The 14405-nt window shown below is 40.2% G+C and overlaps 1 protein-coding gene across 4 annotated transcripts in view; it reads left to right on the top strand.

Moving 5' to 3' along the window:
* The window catches only part of mbnl3 (muscleblind-like splicing regulator 3), a 40593-nt gene that overhangs the window by 20040 nt on the left and 6148 nt on the right, over positions 1 to 14405 (top strand). For all 4 annotated transcript variants that reach the window (XM_049585057.1, XM_049585059.1, XM_049585058.1 and 1 more), the window contains exons 3-6: positions 3112 to 3276; positions 5265 to 5468; positions 5555 to 5794; positions 6943 to 7096. In XM_049585057.1, coding sequence (XP_049441014.1) covers positions 3112 to 3276; positions 5265 to 5468; positions 5555 to 5794; positions 6943 to 7096 — 763 coding nt within the window. The remainder of the gene's footprint in view (positions 1 to 3111; positions 3277 to 5264; positions 5469 to 5554; positions 5795 to 6942; positions 7097 to 14405) is intronic.

Here is a 14405-nt window from a genome sequence, read left to right as displayed (position 1 = left end):
TAATTAAGCAACAAAACCACAGAGTAGACAATCTGCTTTATGTTTACACCTGTGCATGCTAGGGTTGGGTACCGAAACTCGGTACTTTTTGTACTTGGTACCGATTCACGTCGGTACTACCGAGTACCGATTCACTTAAAATTAATCGGTGCCAAATTTCGGTACCTGAGGTGGAGGCGGAGCAAGAGCGCATGACTCGCACCTCGGACTCAGCAACAATGGCGACAAAAAAAATGTGCCGACAAAAGTTAACATGCAGCAGTGTTCCTAAATGTTCTCAATAAAATGTTGAAACTGAGAAGTTTAGACTATGGGCCCGAACGACGCATAGTGCGTCCAAATTCACACGCGTTCTTCTCCGTGGATTTTCTCTGCGACCGTGCGTCATAGTGAGAAGCCACGCATATCAGCGGAAACGGCAGAACTGTAGCTTTCCAACAAGACCGAGCACTTGTCGGTAATCCGAAAAAAATTGATAAATTTACAATAAAATGATGTATAATAGAGCTTTCATACAGCTCTGCACACTCATTACTGTTGGATGGATTACTCGCGAATGCAGGGTCGCACAGAAATGCCACACATATCTCATGAAAGTGCAGGACCACACATCATTGTGCTGTCATCCCATCACGCTATAAATAGAGATCAATTGTCTACCAAATAAAAACCTGATGAATTTCTTTACAATCCATTATACAGATCTTGTTACAAGTCACTTCATATAGTGAGGAATATTGTATCTTACCACGTCTCAGGCTTGCGTGTGTTTCTCCCTGTCTGTCTACATTTGTAGTCCGGCTTTCAAGATGCAAATATCTCCATATTGTCCAGTTGACACTCTATGAAACTTTGTATGACAAGACTAGCGCACTTCACCTTTGCACACACAGACAACTGAGGCCTAATTATGCATGCTGACAGGGCCGTAGTCACCATATACATTGAGGGGGACACGTGCCTCCCCACCAATACCCAAAATGTCTCCCCAATATATAACTGAAACTGAAAAACAAATATTATCTTGGAGGACATCATTGCACTTGGTTGACTATTTTTCTATTATCTTAGATGTAAATATTGCATGTTTCTTTCAGATAAAACACATTTTTGACTTGTGAATGAGTCAATGGAATTTCTTGCAATAATGAAAAAATACTGGCAATCATGTCCGCCTGGCACAAACCACATGTTTTGGACAGCTGTGAAGAATGTCCCACCATCATGGTTCTTATATTGCCAGATTCCAGAGAGTCTCCCCCTTTTCATATATGGCAGAATATGTCTTCTTCCAACTTGCTATGGTGAGATACATGTAAAAATGTAAGAATTTAGGCACACAGATTTTTTTTTTCATGGATATAAAAATTAATATAAAATACAGGCACACAGAAGGAAATGGAATGATGGTAAATCTGGTTAGCCCAGATTGTCCTGAAAAAAACAAGATATAGCATGTGTATGTAGCCTTTATAATGACTGTGATATGAGCTTAAAAGTAAAGGCAGTAAAAATACCCCAAAAAGACCTAGGGCCCATATAGGGTTAAAAAGTACAGAAATAAGGTACCATTTGGTAACGGTACCGAATTCCAGATACCGGTACCGGTACCGTATCGGTTCAATTATGAACAGTACTCAACCCTAGTGCATGCCCAGTGTACGTAAATGGTCATGTGATATATGTTTTGAGGTGTGTTAGTATGGATGGAGATTATTCTGAAACAATGCTAAAATGCTCATGTGTAGGGGGATTGTATAAGGGTGGATGTGGCCTGAGCTAGCTAATGTTCCAGCTCAGCAAAGAAGAACACCATTTATGTCTACAGCTCACAATGTCATTAGCACTAGAGAGAAAATAGTTCCTACATGAAACTGCTCACAACAAGGTCTGTGGATTAGCTCTAGTAACCAGGTCATGATTTCTGGAAAGAGACATTACTGTTGAGTTTCTCAAATGAATATTTTTGCCGCTCTGAGTACCACAAGCCGAGTGCCATCTAGCTCCATTATATTGGAGAGAAGGCAGGCATCTCTAGGGCTGATATCTCCAACACTCTGCAACTCACACCAAATCAACCTAGACTGATTAAATGCACAACAGGTAAGAGGAAAAATATGTTTTATTGATTTGGGGTTGAACTGTCCCTTTAAGTACATTTTGCTGTTAATTCTTGCATACCTTTGCTTGTTACTTACAGTCAGTAAAGGATCTGAATACTTCCACCATCACTAACAGTATTTTGCACATTTTAAAATGAATGCAAGTAAAAAAAAAAAGGTCTCTGTTCTCCATCTAATCCTATTTTAGCTCTCCCCTGAACAAAACAAATGTCTGTGCTGCAGTCACAGTCACATACTTATTATATTACTTATTGTATATATGTGCATAAATATATATACACATATATTAGGGGTGTTTTTTCTCTCTCTGTAAAGTATCTTATTTGTTGACTGATAACAACCAGGTGGGGATTCAGACGGATTGGTACAGGACGGTGAGAGTTGAGCATGTGTTTTCACTCTGCAGCTTTATCTCTTGTAATGTCAGCGAGGTTTATCTGACGTCTGCTGTGCCTCTGTGGAAAAATCCAAAGCTGGCTCAAACACTCCACCTGTCAGTTCGCATTGCTGCAAAAAAATGACTTGTTAATGCTATGAAATGAAAAATAAAGTCTCATTAATGACTCAAAGCAATTAGCTTGTAGAAAGGAGAAACACCTTTGAATGACGGCCAGTTAAATTTCTATATTTCTGTTTTGCTCGTGGATTCCGGTGTGTAACATGCTTTAATGATGAACATTTTTAGAAAGTGGTTGCACATCTCTCATGAATTATCCAGTACGCTGTCTTCCGGGACTTCATTAGTGCTTTAGTTCACCAGACTTTACCGTACATAGCTCTGCTCCGTAAACAAGCTTGATTCTTGATGTTTAGTTTTACAAATTGTACTTGATTATCTGGATGAGTGCAGTGCAGCTCAGTTGTTGCAATAAGGTGAGCTTTCTACGTCAAGGCACACCCCTGATTGATGTATCGTCACATTGTTTTCAGAGTTGCCCCGTCTGTCTGCTCTCACACTCACCTTCCCTCCCTCCTCTCTCCTCCTCAGGGGCGCTGCACCCGTGAGAACTGTAAATACCTGCATCCACCGCCGCACCTGAAAACCCAGCTGGAGATTAACGGGAGGAACAACCTGATCCAGCAGAAGGCTGCCGCGGCCATGTTGGCTCAACAGATGCAGTTCATGCTGCCCGGAGCACAGTTGCAGCCCATAGTGAGCAGCCTACACTAAAACTACGACTCTTTAATCAATACATTGTGTTTGAAAATGTTAAAACACTAACTGCACTCTGTATACTGTGAGTGATGTTTTAACCTGCAGCAGAGTGGCAGTTATTTTATGATAATTGAGTAATATTTGACACTCTGTTGGAGCTGGCATCAAGTTGCAGTTAAATTTCTTCTATCTTCTGTCCTCTGAGTAGAGCTTGTCGATATGGAGAAAGTCAAATATCAATATTGATATTATGACAATATTTTAGTGTTGACTATATTTAGTTTCATATCACAGTGTCAGATTCAGATTCAGACAATTTTATCAATCCCACCAGGGGCAATTTGTTTCAACAGCTTGCCTTGCACTCATGCTATAGCATATGGTAAAATGTAGACACATAAATAGATGAGCAATAAATGAAAATAAAAAATATGCCAAGGAGTTCAGTGGAATAAAGAAATCTTTAATTAATTTAAAATCATTAATAGACTGATCATCAATAAAAGAGATCAAAAACAATTTGAAAAAATACAGAGAATTGTTGACCAGTCCTACCTTTAATAAAGATCAAAAGGGAAATAAAGAAGTCTATTTAAATATATTTAAACTCTCCCTGCCCATTTACGGTCAGAACTATGTGCAGAAATTACTGCCAAATATAACAAATTGGGTGAAGAATCACACTTTGGAGAATGAGGTAGTGGTGTGCTCAAGGACTGTCTTTATCAAATGAGGCCCAAGAAAAAATGGAGGTGCTCTTGAAGAAAAGGGTCAGTACATGGAGAGAAAAAATGAACTTTAGGCACTCATGCGTGGAGCAGGAACAAATGAATTGGAATTCAGTTAAAAAATCCTTTATTCGGGGCGACGTTGGCTTAGTGGATAGAGCAGGCGTCCCATGTACTGTACAAAGCTGTTGCTGCAGCGGCCCGGGTTCAACTCCAGCCTGTGGCCCTTTACTGCATGTCATCCCCTCTCTCTCCCCCTTTCACGCTTGTCTGTCCTATTGATTAAAGGCTAAAATGCCCCAAAAAATATCTTAAAAAAAAAACTTTATTCAAAAAACATGGCTGCTTGCATTAAAACAGATTGGTTTCGATCCTAAGGTCTTAATCAGGGTGCAAGACATTTTGTCCCGTAACTTATCAGGTGCTTTTAAATGATGGTAAATATTTCAGATGAATTTTTATTAAATGACGCATTAGTGTCACATTAGTTTTGATATATTATAATTTGTTTTGTCTTAAGTCAATGCATCCTCATACAAGGGTTTGTTTGATATCTTACATAAATGTACATGCAGCAGTTTGTATGATATCTAATGAATTAGCAACCCACAAAATGACGTTACATACTTAACGTAAAGTTACGTAGGTTAGGTTCAGGAAAAGAAACATGTTGACAGTTTACTCTAAAATAACTTTAAGTTCAATTGGTTTCACACAGGGTGCAGGCACCAGTCTTCCTGGGGACACTCCTCTGTTGTTTAATCCATCCACCACCCCAGCCTGTGTCCTGAGGCAGACTTTCACTCTTTATATTACTGCCTTCTTCACTCCTGTCAGCACATTGGTCATGTGATTGTAACCTTTCCAATGATGTGGCATATATACTAACTACTGACTCATGATTACTTTTCATAGGTATACATATGAACAGTGCAAGAGAACAGCCTGCTTTGGTTAAAACTTTTACTTACAATAGATTATGAAGCAGAGAAGTTTTGCAGTGAATAAAGATTTGTCTTATTCAACTTAATAAAAGGGAATGTGAAATTTGCTGAATCATAAGTGACAAAGTCCAAAATCTATATTGGACATATATTATTCATGCAGAGGTTTTTTAATGTTGAAAGCAGTAGTGGCATAGTAGTGAAACCCACAGTACAGGTTATGTTACCTCCAAATCCATTTCCTGATGCCAGAGAAAGCTCTGCCATAACTTGTTTTGCTTCTCTTGTCTCTGCCCTTCTCTCCCTGCCTCAGACAACATTCCCAGTGACGCCCTCCCTGGCAACGAGTCCCAGTATGGCATTCAGTCCATATCTAAGCCACATGGGCCCAGGCATGGGCTTGATGCCTGAGCTGCTGCCCAGTACTCCCCTGCTGGTCCCTGGGAGTCCCACCGGCCTAGCAGCCATGGGCAACGGCACCTCCGCACAAAAACATGTGCGCACAGACAAGCTGGAGGTATGCAGCCTGCGCGCAGTTGTTGTGTTTCTATGTTTGGCCCAAGTATGATGAAAGGTAAATGTTGACCCCGCTGGCCCTCCCAGGTCTGTCGAGAATTCCAGCGCGGTAACTGCACGCGGGGTGAGAGCGACTGCCGCTACGCTCACCCTCTGGAGGCCGGCATGGTGGACTGCAGCGAAAACTCCGTCATTGTGTGCATGGACTACATTAAGGGCCGCTGCAGCCGAGACAAGTGCAAGTACTTCCATCCCCCGGCTCACCTGCAGGCCAGGATCAAGGCTGCACAGCACCAAGCCAGTCACAACACAGCGTCCGCAGGCCTGGTGAGTCCAAACACTGAGAACGCTTTGTTCTTTTCACCAAAAATAAACACAGGATGCTTCTCTATGATACACACACAGGTGTAAGCCAATACTCCCCTCCTTAAAGTTATAAATCAACATTCACCATATCACCTCAACGCGGCAGAAAAACAGTAGAAGATTTTCTTGTTCTTTACTTGGATGTTGTTTACTGGTACAATGAAGGATCAGGGTATCACAGTATCCCTCAGCCAGCTTGAAATTTGATAATGTAGTCTAGGGATTATGTTTTTTCATGAATGTCTGCTACTGTGCATGTGTCTGAGTCTGTACTCTCAGCTACAGGGGCTAAAGTTAGCATTGAGAGCAGCTGTAACATAATCAGGTCAATCTGCAGTGCTGATGCAGAAAAACAAGAAAGGCAGTATCAGAAAAAGATGCAAAAATAGTATAATTATAAACACAAGTATCCAAGTTTATACATCCTGGCATTCATTTAGTTTTTTTTTTCTTTTCTTTTTTTTGCTGTTTCTATTCATATATTTAATCTTAAATTAATCAGGAAAATTAAAAACATTCATTTTTGAAATGACAGCTTGGCACCACGTCCTAAAATGTTATATATAAGTGTGTTTTTATGTTATAATTGAATCTCCCTACTGTGAGTCAAAAGTTCTCGTGGTTATCATCCACTGCAGTTTGATGTTTTAGCACTGGCCCCATTAGTGAATGAAATCATAGCAATCCCATTTTGCTCTTGGCCTGACCTCTAGGCTGTCCTACATCACTTCAGCTAATCTGAGATACTGCAGTGTCCTCTTGTGGCGGTAAACAGAAATATCCACGGCAACTGGATGTTGACTCTAAGGCTGAATCCAAATGTCCAGATTTCAATGCACTGGTAGACTCGCAGACTTTGCGGGCGTGTTCCCGTCAAGTCTGGGAGTACCACAATTCATCCAGTCCACAAGGGGCCTCAAGCAGACAATCTGCAGACTTCGAGGGTTAGAGTTCATGGTGCAATATTATGACAATGTTATGCATAGTGCATCCTTTGTAAGGGCAGCTACAATACGTACCAATAGCAAAAATAAAAAGTATGCGATTCAGAATACAGGGTTATACTGAGTTAATGCCAGATAGTAGATAACTTCTCTTCTCCTGGCCAGGCTCTGGGTCCCGGTGCCATGCAGCAGCTACCAAAGAGGCCAATCTTAGAGAAGAGCAACGGAGCAGCTGCCGCCGTCTTTAACCCCAGCATGTTCCACTACCAGCAAGCCCTGGCTAACATGCAGCTCCAGCAGCCAGCCTTCATCCCCACTGGTGAGTCTCCACACACACTGAATACACACAGGTATCACACATGTACACTGGAATCATGGCACTTGGTTCTGGGCAGACAGTGCACGGGTTATGACTTGAGGTGATGAGGTAATATTGCAGGATACAGAGAGTTACAGGTGTAGTTGCAACGGAATGCATGTTGTGTTATTGCTTGCTATTATTCCTTTCGATCATGCTGCCTGTTGTGTTGCTTGCATTTGCTTCACTCTGGCTCGAAGTGTGATGAGTTGTTGGAGCCATAACCAAAGTTACATTACAGTACGCAGTCCAAACAAACAAGTAATACACACGTCAGAGTCGAGCCATGTGGGACTGTTTGTCAGTGCTGTAATGTTAGTAAGAACATTTACTCAAGGACTATACTTGATACTTTACTATACTGTACTTACGCATTTTCTGATGCCCACTACCGCAGACACAGAAAGTAAAAAGGTATATCAAGAGAGAGACCTGCCCCTCTCTGTCTCACTCTTGCAAACGTAGACCAAACTCCAAACTGTAAAAGAAATATGAAGATTCAGTTACAGAGTTGCTTTTTGCTGCAAAGTGAGCACTTTTGACATTCACACTACTCTCGGGTACCAACAGCTGCGGACGTGACGTAGCAGCACAGAGGAGGAGGAGAAACTTTCCCCCGTAAGGCTCTAATATAACATAACCTTCTCTCTTCTTCTTGGATGTGGTGAATTTACAGCTTTCTTAATACAGCACTGTCTCTGGCTTCTGTTTGATATCTAGTGATGGCAAAAAAATGTTGTTGCACATTTCTGGTCCGTCATTAGTGCCCTTAGCTTGTTTACTATAATACAAGAATGGATGTAGCAGGCATCTCATGTGCAGGGGCAGTGCCCTTGTGGGTTCAGCTCTGTGTGTTGTCCTTTTTCTCTCGTCCCATTTCCCTCTTAATCTGATCCATTAAATAAAGGCATAAAAGTTAAAAAAAAAAAAAATCTTTAAAGAAATACATATTTTTCTAAAGCCTAACATCACTAATCACAATTTGCCTTTAGAGGACTTAACAGCACACAACATCCCTCTGTCCTTGGACCCTCAAAGGTGATAAGGAAAAACTCCCCTAAAAATCCTTTATGGGGTAAAAAAAAATGGATATCTGGTGGTTGTTACTGAAAGGGGAACTCTGGTATTTTTTGAAACTGGACCTTATTTTCCCAAGTTTTTGTGTCTAAGTGACTCATAGGAAAAACAATGTTTGAAATTTGTCCAGCATTGAGCAAAATGGCTGCAGCAAAACAAACTACTATGGAACCACTTGAAGCATGTGCACCTCTTTAATGTACGTTCTCTTGAAGTGCTTGTTTTTACCACTGACAGGCTCAGGTCCTTATCCCGAGTGTCTAACAACATTATGGAAAGGACTCTACAGAGAACTGAAATATTTTTCTATACCTTTCATTCTTTATGGTCCGCTTTGTGTCTATAACGAGAGGTCTCATCATGAAATTTCACAAGAGGTGACTTCCAGCAGTAAGAAAATGGTGGAGCCTCCAGTGTGAGTTGAAGAGAGGAGTGCTGGTATTAGTTTGTTGTGGCAAAGTACTCTTCTAAGAGATTTTCAAGTCATGGCTGAATGTTAAGCTGATTTCGACAAAGTGAAAATGACTTCTCCTGAAGCGAGACTTGGTCACAAAACAGACCAGAACAAAGAAAAGGTATGGATTAACGTTTCATTTCTCTGTCAGACACTCGTAACAACTATCTCAGCCTGTCGGTGGCAGAAACAAGCACTTTTAGAGGACGTACACTGAAGGTGCACACTTTACCTGAGTTGTTCCCATGAGTCACTCAGACACAAGATCATAGAAAAATAGGGTCCAGGTTAAAAAATACCAGAGTTTCCCTTTAACCATCAGCAGAGACTCGTCTACACAAACAAGCATTACATCATAGTGTAAGACAAATACATGAAATTGATTAGTCATTTGATATAGAATTCATTTCCAACAATTATTAAATTCCCTTAATTATTAAACTTATTTATCGAACAAAAATACCAAATATTTGCTGGCTCTAGCCAAAAATGTGAAGATTTGCTGCCTTTTCTGTTTTATATACTAATAAGTGTGATTGAAGAAAAGAGATATAAACAGACATGAGAATGCATTTTATTGACGTGTTTGGCACATAGTGATACCAGGGACGTCAGCAGGTATCAGCACTGAAGAGACATTTTTCATGTCATGTTAGCTGTGAAGAAACAGTGAGTCGTGAAATGCTTGAAGGCTGTCAGACATGAATAATTGATATACCACATTCCTAAATTATACAACATAGAGGCCAAAACACCCACATACTGTACTACCTGGTCTGTGCGCACTGAATAATACTTCTGCATTCATTTGTCGTACACAGCTTCTATCTTGGATAAATCTCTCCTACACCATACTGATACTGATCAAAGCCTCAGTGTCTGCTCATCAGCTGAAAGCAGTTTGCTTTTTACTGATCAGCTTGTTTGTGTGTCTTTGTGTGTTGGTTCACGTGTGTGCACTAACTGCGACACTGTCGACTGCACTAACCTGAACCTGTCGACTTGGCTCAACCTGCTGTTGATGATTACCCCTTTTTCTTTACCTCAACTCGTTGTCTTTGTCTTTGACTCTTCGTCTGCTCTCATCCATTTCTTGTTTTGTGTCTTCACATAATGTGACAGGCTCTTTTGTGTACACGATGCTGCCCTTAGGAGACATTGGTAGGTCAGCTGTATCATAGCTGGAGATCAGTAACTTCACTGTGTGTGGCAGTGGACGGGAGTCTGTAATACATGACTGAATGATTAACTGCAACATGACCGTACTCTTTTGCATGTTGTCAACCAGTGAAAGATGTAATATGTGACTTCTCTTCATTAAAATATCAAAAAACAATTGGACCAATGTTTTGTTTTGTTTTGGGGTTTTTTTGAGTTGTGTTCTTACATCATCCCAAATGTTTCCAACAATGTTCAAACCCAGAGAAATCTTTCATTTTAAACAAGGATAAGGTCCTTGTTATTTGGTCACCGTCACCTGTCAATGGCGTCATTTTCTCTTTGCACATGAATCAGTGTTGTAGTTGTCTGCTTGGGGCTGTCATAAATGGCCTTTCAATTGAAACACTTTTGTAGATCTTGGTCGTCTTAGGGCTGCAAAGGTATGAGATTTTCACAATAGGATAACTGTCATAACCGTCTCAGAAAATGCCATGGTTTCATGGTATCACGTTATTAAAGAATTTCTCTTCTCATTAGTCAGAATGACCCTTAAATGAATGAAAACGTAAGGCTTATTGATGGTTAAACAAGCATTTTATAACTGGATATAAAGTCTCCCTTAGAAAATAACTGAAATAAAGGGGAGATTCAATGTCCAGTTGGGGTTTTTTTTTCTTTAATATCGCAGATAAGTAAATGCACATGGTACAATTACTGTCAACTTATACATTATACCTTGAAATTGGTATATCGCTGCAAACCCTAGTTGTTTTTAACGATATGTTTTAACCAGATGAAGGATTTTAGTCATTTGATCAGTCGTCTGGATCTTAAGTTATCAGAGAAACAAGTTGAACAAACATTGTCAGCAGCTCGGATCCAGCCCTTGCTGTGCCAAACAGGTTCAGAAAAACACTGATTTTTAATGTGAAACTGCTTCATTCAGTGTTTTTTCCAGTTTAAATTACCTGGTCTGTTTTGGGGTTTTTTTTGGAGAGGAGACCTCTGCGAATAACTCAGCTCCCAGTAAGAAACTCCTGAACAATGAACACCGAAGGAATCCTAAACTGACGGCATTGCTCTGTCTGCTGTCATTGTTTTGATTAAGAGACCCCTACAGGCTGTACATTTAAACACAAAGCATGCAGCATGTTTTACAGTGCTGCCAACAACCTCGCAAAGCCATATTAGATCATGATTTCAAAGCACTTTTTTAAATTCATACCTGTACAGTATAAATAACTTAAATAAGTTCAGTTAATCTTTAGTTTCCCTGTTGTTGAGGTTTTTTTTTTAGTATTTGTTTGAAATTCTGATGTTTTGAGAGAAAGTAGACAGAAAATGTCCCTGGCCAAACGTAAACAGGGGATGTTGCAATTACGTGAACAGAGCCTTAAATTACTTGATCACCAGGGCCCTGAAAAGAACAGATAATGTTTTAAAAACTCTTAAAAAGCAAAGAAAGCTCTGATATTAAAAATCTGAGTTTTGACTGCTGTATATCCAGAATATGGACTAGACTGAAATGCAGGTGCAGCTGTGGTCATATAGCTTTCGTATCTTTAATGTCACAAGTATCTGTATTTTATGACAGTAGCGTTACTGTGATGTAGAGTAAAGGGGACTAAATGTTATTGTGATGGAGCTCTACTCTCTAACAAGCTTCAAGTTTCTGTAGTTGGATTTTGACGTCACCCTGTACTGGACAGTAATCGGTAGAAGTTCAGCAGTAACGTTCAGTAAAATAAAATTGCAGTTAATGAGCTCAAACTGTGATGATCCCTCAAGGTTGTTATTATAGAGGCACGTACCGCACATTATTGTGTCAGCCACTGAAGACCATATGATAGGTCTCAGCCTGTCGTCTTTGTCATTGCATCATGTCTGTGTGTCATCATGTCTGTGTGTCATCATGTCTGCCTGTCTGCAGTCACATTAACGTCCTGTTTGAGTCATGCTTTGTGTAAGCAAGTCATCCATCATTTTTTCTGTGCGAGCATGCCTGGTGTGTGTTCATGTCTGCATGCGTGTGTGTATGCTGTATGAAAACACTCAGTGCCTGAACCCAACCTGCACCAGCCCCCTTAAACCTCCCAGAAATTTAACTCTTATTTGAGCCAAGTATAGAGAAGTGTTTCCCAGTTTTATGGTGGCTGTGCAATGAAAATTTTCAGAAAACTGATACTGAAAATATCAGAATAAATTGTAGGTTAATCATAGAAAACAGAATGATCGTCACTGCAGCTACGTTTTTAACAATTTACTTAGGTTACATGTTTATTTCAGTTTATTCAGTACATTTAATACTGTATGTGTGGACTTGAACAGAATCCAGACCAGTGAGCTAGGCGTCTCACCTGTGACAATCCAGTGCTGAAGTGTTAACAAGGATTACAAAAAAATACTATATACTGCTGAAATATTAAGGATCCATCAGAATCACAACACACACACACACACACACACAAAAGGGAGATGCACTATCATTTGTGGTGATGCTGATCTTAATCTCAGTCACAAATCTGGTAGATAGCATCATAAAAGGTTTCCCTAAAGACGTGTTGTTGTGTGTGTGTGTGTGTGTGTGTGTGTGTGTGTATTTGTGTTCTCCATTCATATCACATTACCACTGATGCTGTTATAAAATCATGATGAAATTAAGTTTCCAGGATGTGTTGCTGTGCTGCAGTTGTAGTCCAGCTCTCTGATTTTTGTTCTATTTGATCCAGTTGGAAACTCTACAGAAGTTCTCTGGTTGTTCAGCATTGTACACTGAACACAAATTGAAACACAACACATTTGTTTTTGCTCCCATTATCCCCAGGGTTAAGTTAAAGATCTGAGGCTGTTTTAATGCACTCAGTAGATACATGTCTCTCACATTTTGGTCATCAATTAGCTAAAATCCTGAGTGAGCACTTCTCCTTTTCCAAGATAATCCTTCCACCTGACAGGTGTGACATATCAAGATTAAACAGCATCATTACTGCACAGGTGTGCCTTGGGATGGTCACAGTAAAAGGCCACTCTAAAATGTGCTTATGTATCGCACAACACAATGCCACAGATGTCGCAATTTTTCAGGGGGTGTGCCACTGGCAAGCTGACTGCAGGAATGTCCACCAGAGCTATTGCCTGCGAACTGAATGTTCATTCCACAACCATGAACTGTCTCCAATGTGGTTTCCATAAATTTGGCAGTAAATCCAGCTTGCCTAACAGCACTTCATTATGTTGAAGGACTCGCAAGAGGTTGATTAAAATAAAGCTAGAAATACTGCCCCATTGTTGTATGCATCTGCAACTCTAATGAATAACACTGAATGTTCTTCAGCCCCGACAAACAATACCATCAGCAGTGTGAGTGAGATTTCTATCAAACACATTAGTACTCACCCACATATTCCTGACTGAGAACAGATTTAAATATGCAACATAAAAGAAAACACCTCTGTGGGTGCACAGGGGCTTTAAAAATATATGGACTGTATCTGAAACCACCTACTACATACTACCAATAAATGCAGTATGTGCATTAGTAGTATGCAGTATTAAACTGTTAAATGGTTGGTGCTCGGCCAGGCTTTGCCAATTTCCAGTTTTGGAAAGTAAAAGTTAACAATAGCACGGATAATAGCAACCCACCACTACTGTATAGCGGCAGTTTGCCAGTGGATATAGGCCTCTATGTTCTGCTCTGTCCCTAACAACAAAAATTATAACTGACCATTAGATTTAAGTTCTGCATGTTGTGTTTTGTGTTTTTATTAACAGCTTGCTAAGGTTAATGTTTCTGTCTTTGGAATATCGAGTGTTAGCTTAGCAGGCTTAACTTAAATGTTACAGATATGTTTAGAATACAGTAGTTGGACAAATTTAGTTATACGTTTGTTACAGATGTAGCTTTGTCATAATTGCAAATGGTTCTCCTCACATGAGATTAATGTTAGTCGTTAGTTGTTCCAGCGATTTGCAATGTGGTATACATCAGGCAAGGTCGACTGAAGATTTTTTGCTGAACCACTTTGACATCCGGGTCTTTTGCTTTCTTTTGCATACTGCCTACTAGATTTTGGGCTGTAATCAACCACAGAAAGTCTTGGTCAACCAAAACCCTACCTACTCTTCAACCAATTGATTAGTTGATGGGGAAACAATTCTGCACATTATCTCTAGATTAACTAAATGAGGGTGAACTCAACAAAGCTTTTTTTGTCTGTCACAGAGCTCGACATCAACACGGGCTTAGGACAAGTAAATTCTGTGTTCGGGCAATTACAGTGCCTTAAGTGAAAAATAAATGGGATTTTCACTGTAATATTGTGTGAGCATAAACTGAACACTGTATTATTGGAAGCACCCAGCTGCATGCATGCTCAAGTCCGCCTTGCCACTAAAGGTTGAACAGGACTGGTGAGAAAAATCTGACATACTGGACACTACAGAAGGTAACTCTGAGGTTAACAATGTTATATACTATATAACACAGTGCCCCCCCCCCCCCCCCCCGTGGCCCAATTGAAAAACACGTGCTAAAGTGCCCTCTTGGGAGCCAAAATGCATGCTAAAGTGCCCTCT

Source organism: Epinephelus fuscoguttatus, linkage group LG9, assembly GCF_011397635.1.
Source record: "Epinephelus fuscoguttatus linkage group LG9, E.fuscoguttatus.final_Chr_v1".
NCBI classification, from domain to species: domain Eukaryota; kingdom Metazoa; phylum Chordata; class Actinopteri; order Perciformes; family Serranidae; genus Epinephelus; species Epinephelus fuscoguttatus.
Note: the sequence above shows the minus strand (reverse complement) of the source record. Positions and strands in the feature narration are given on the sequence as shown.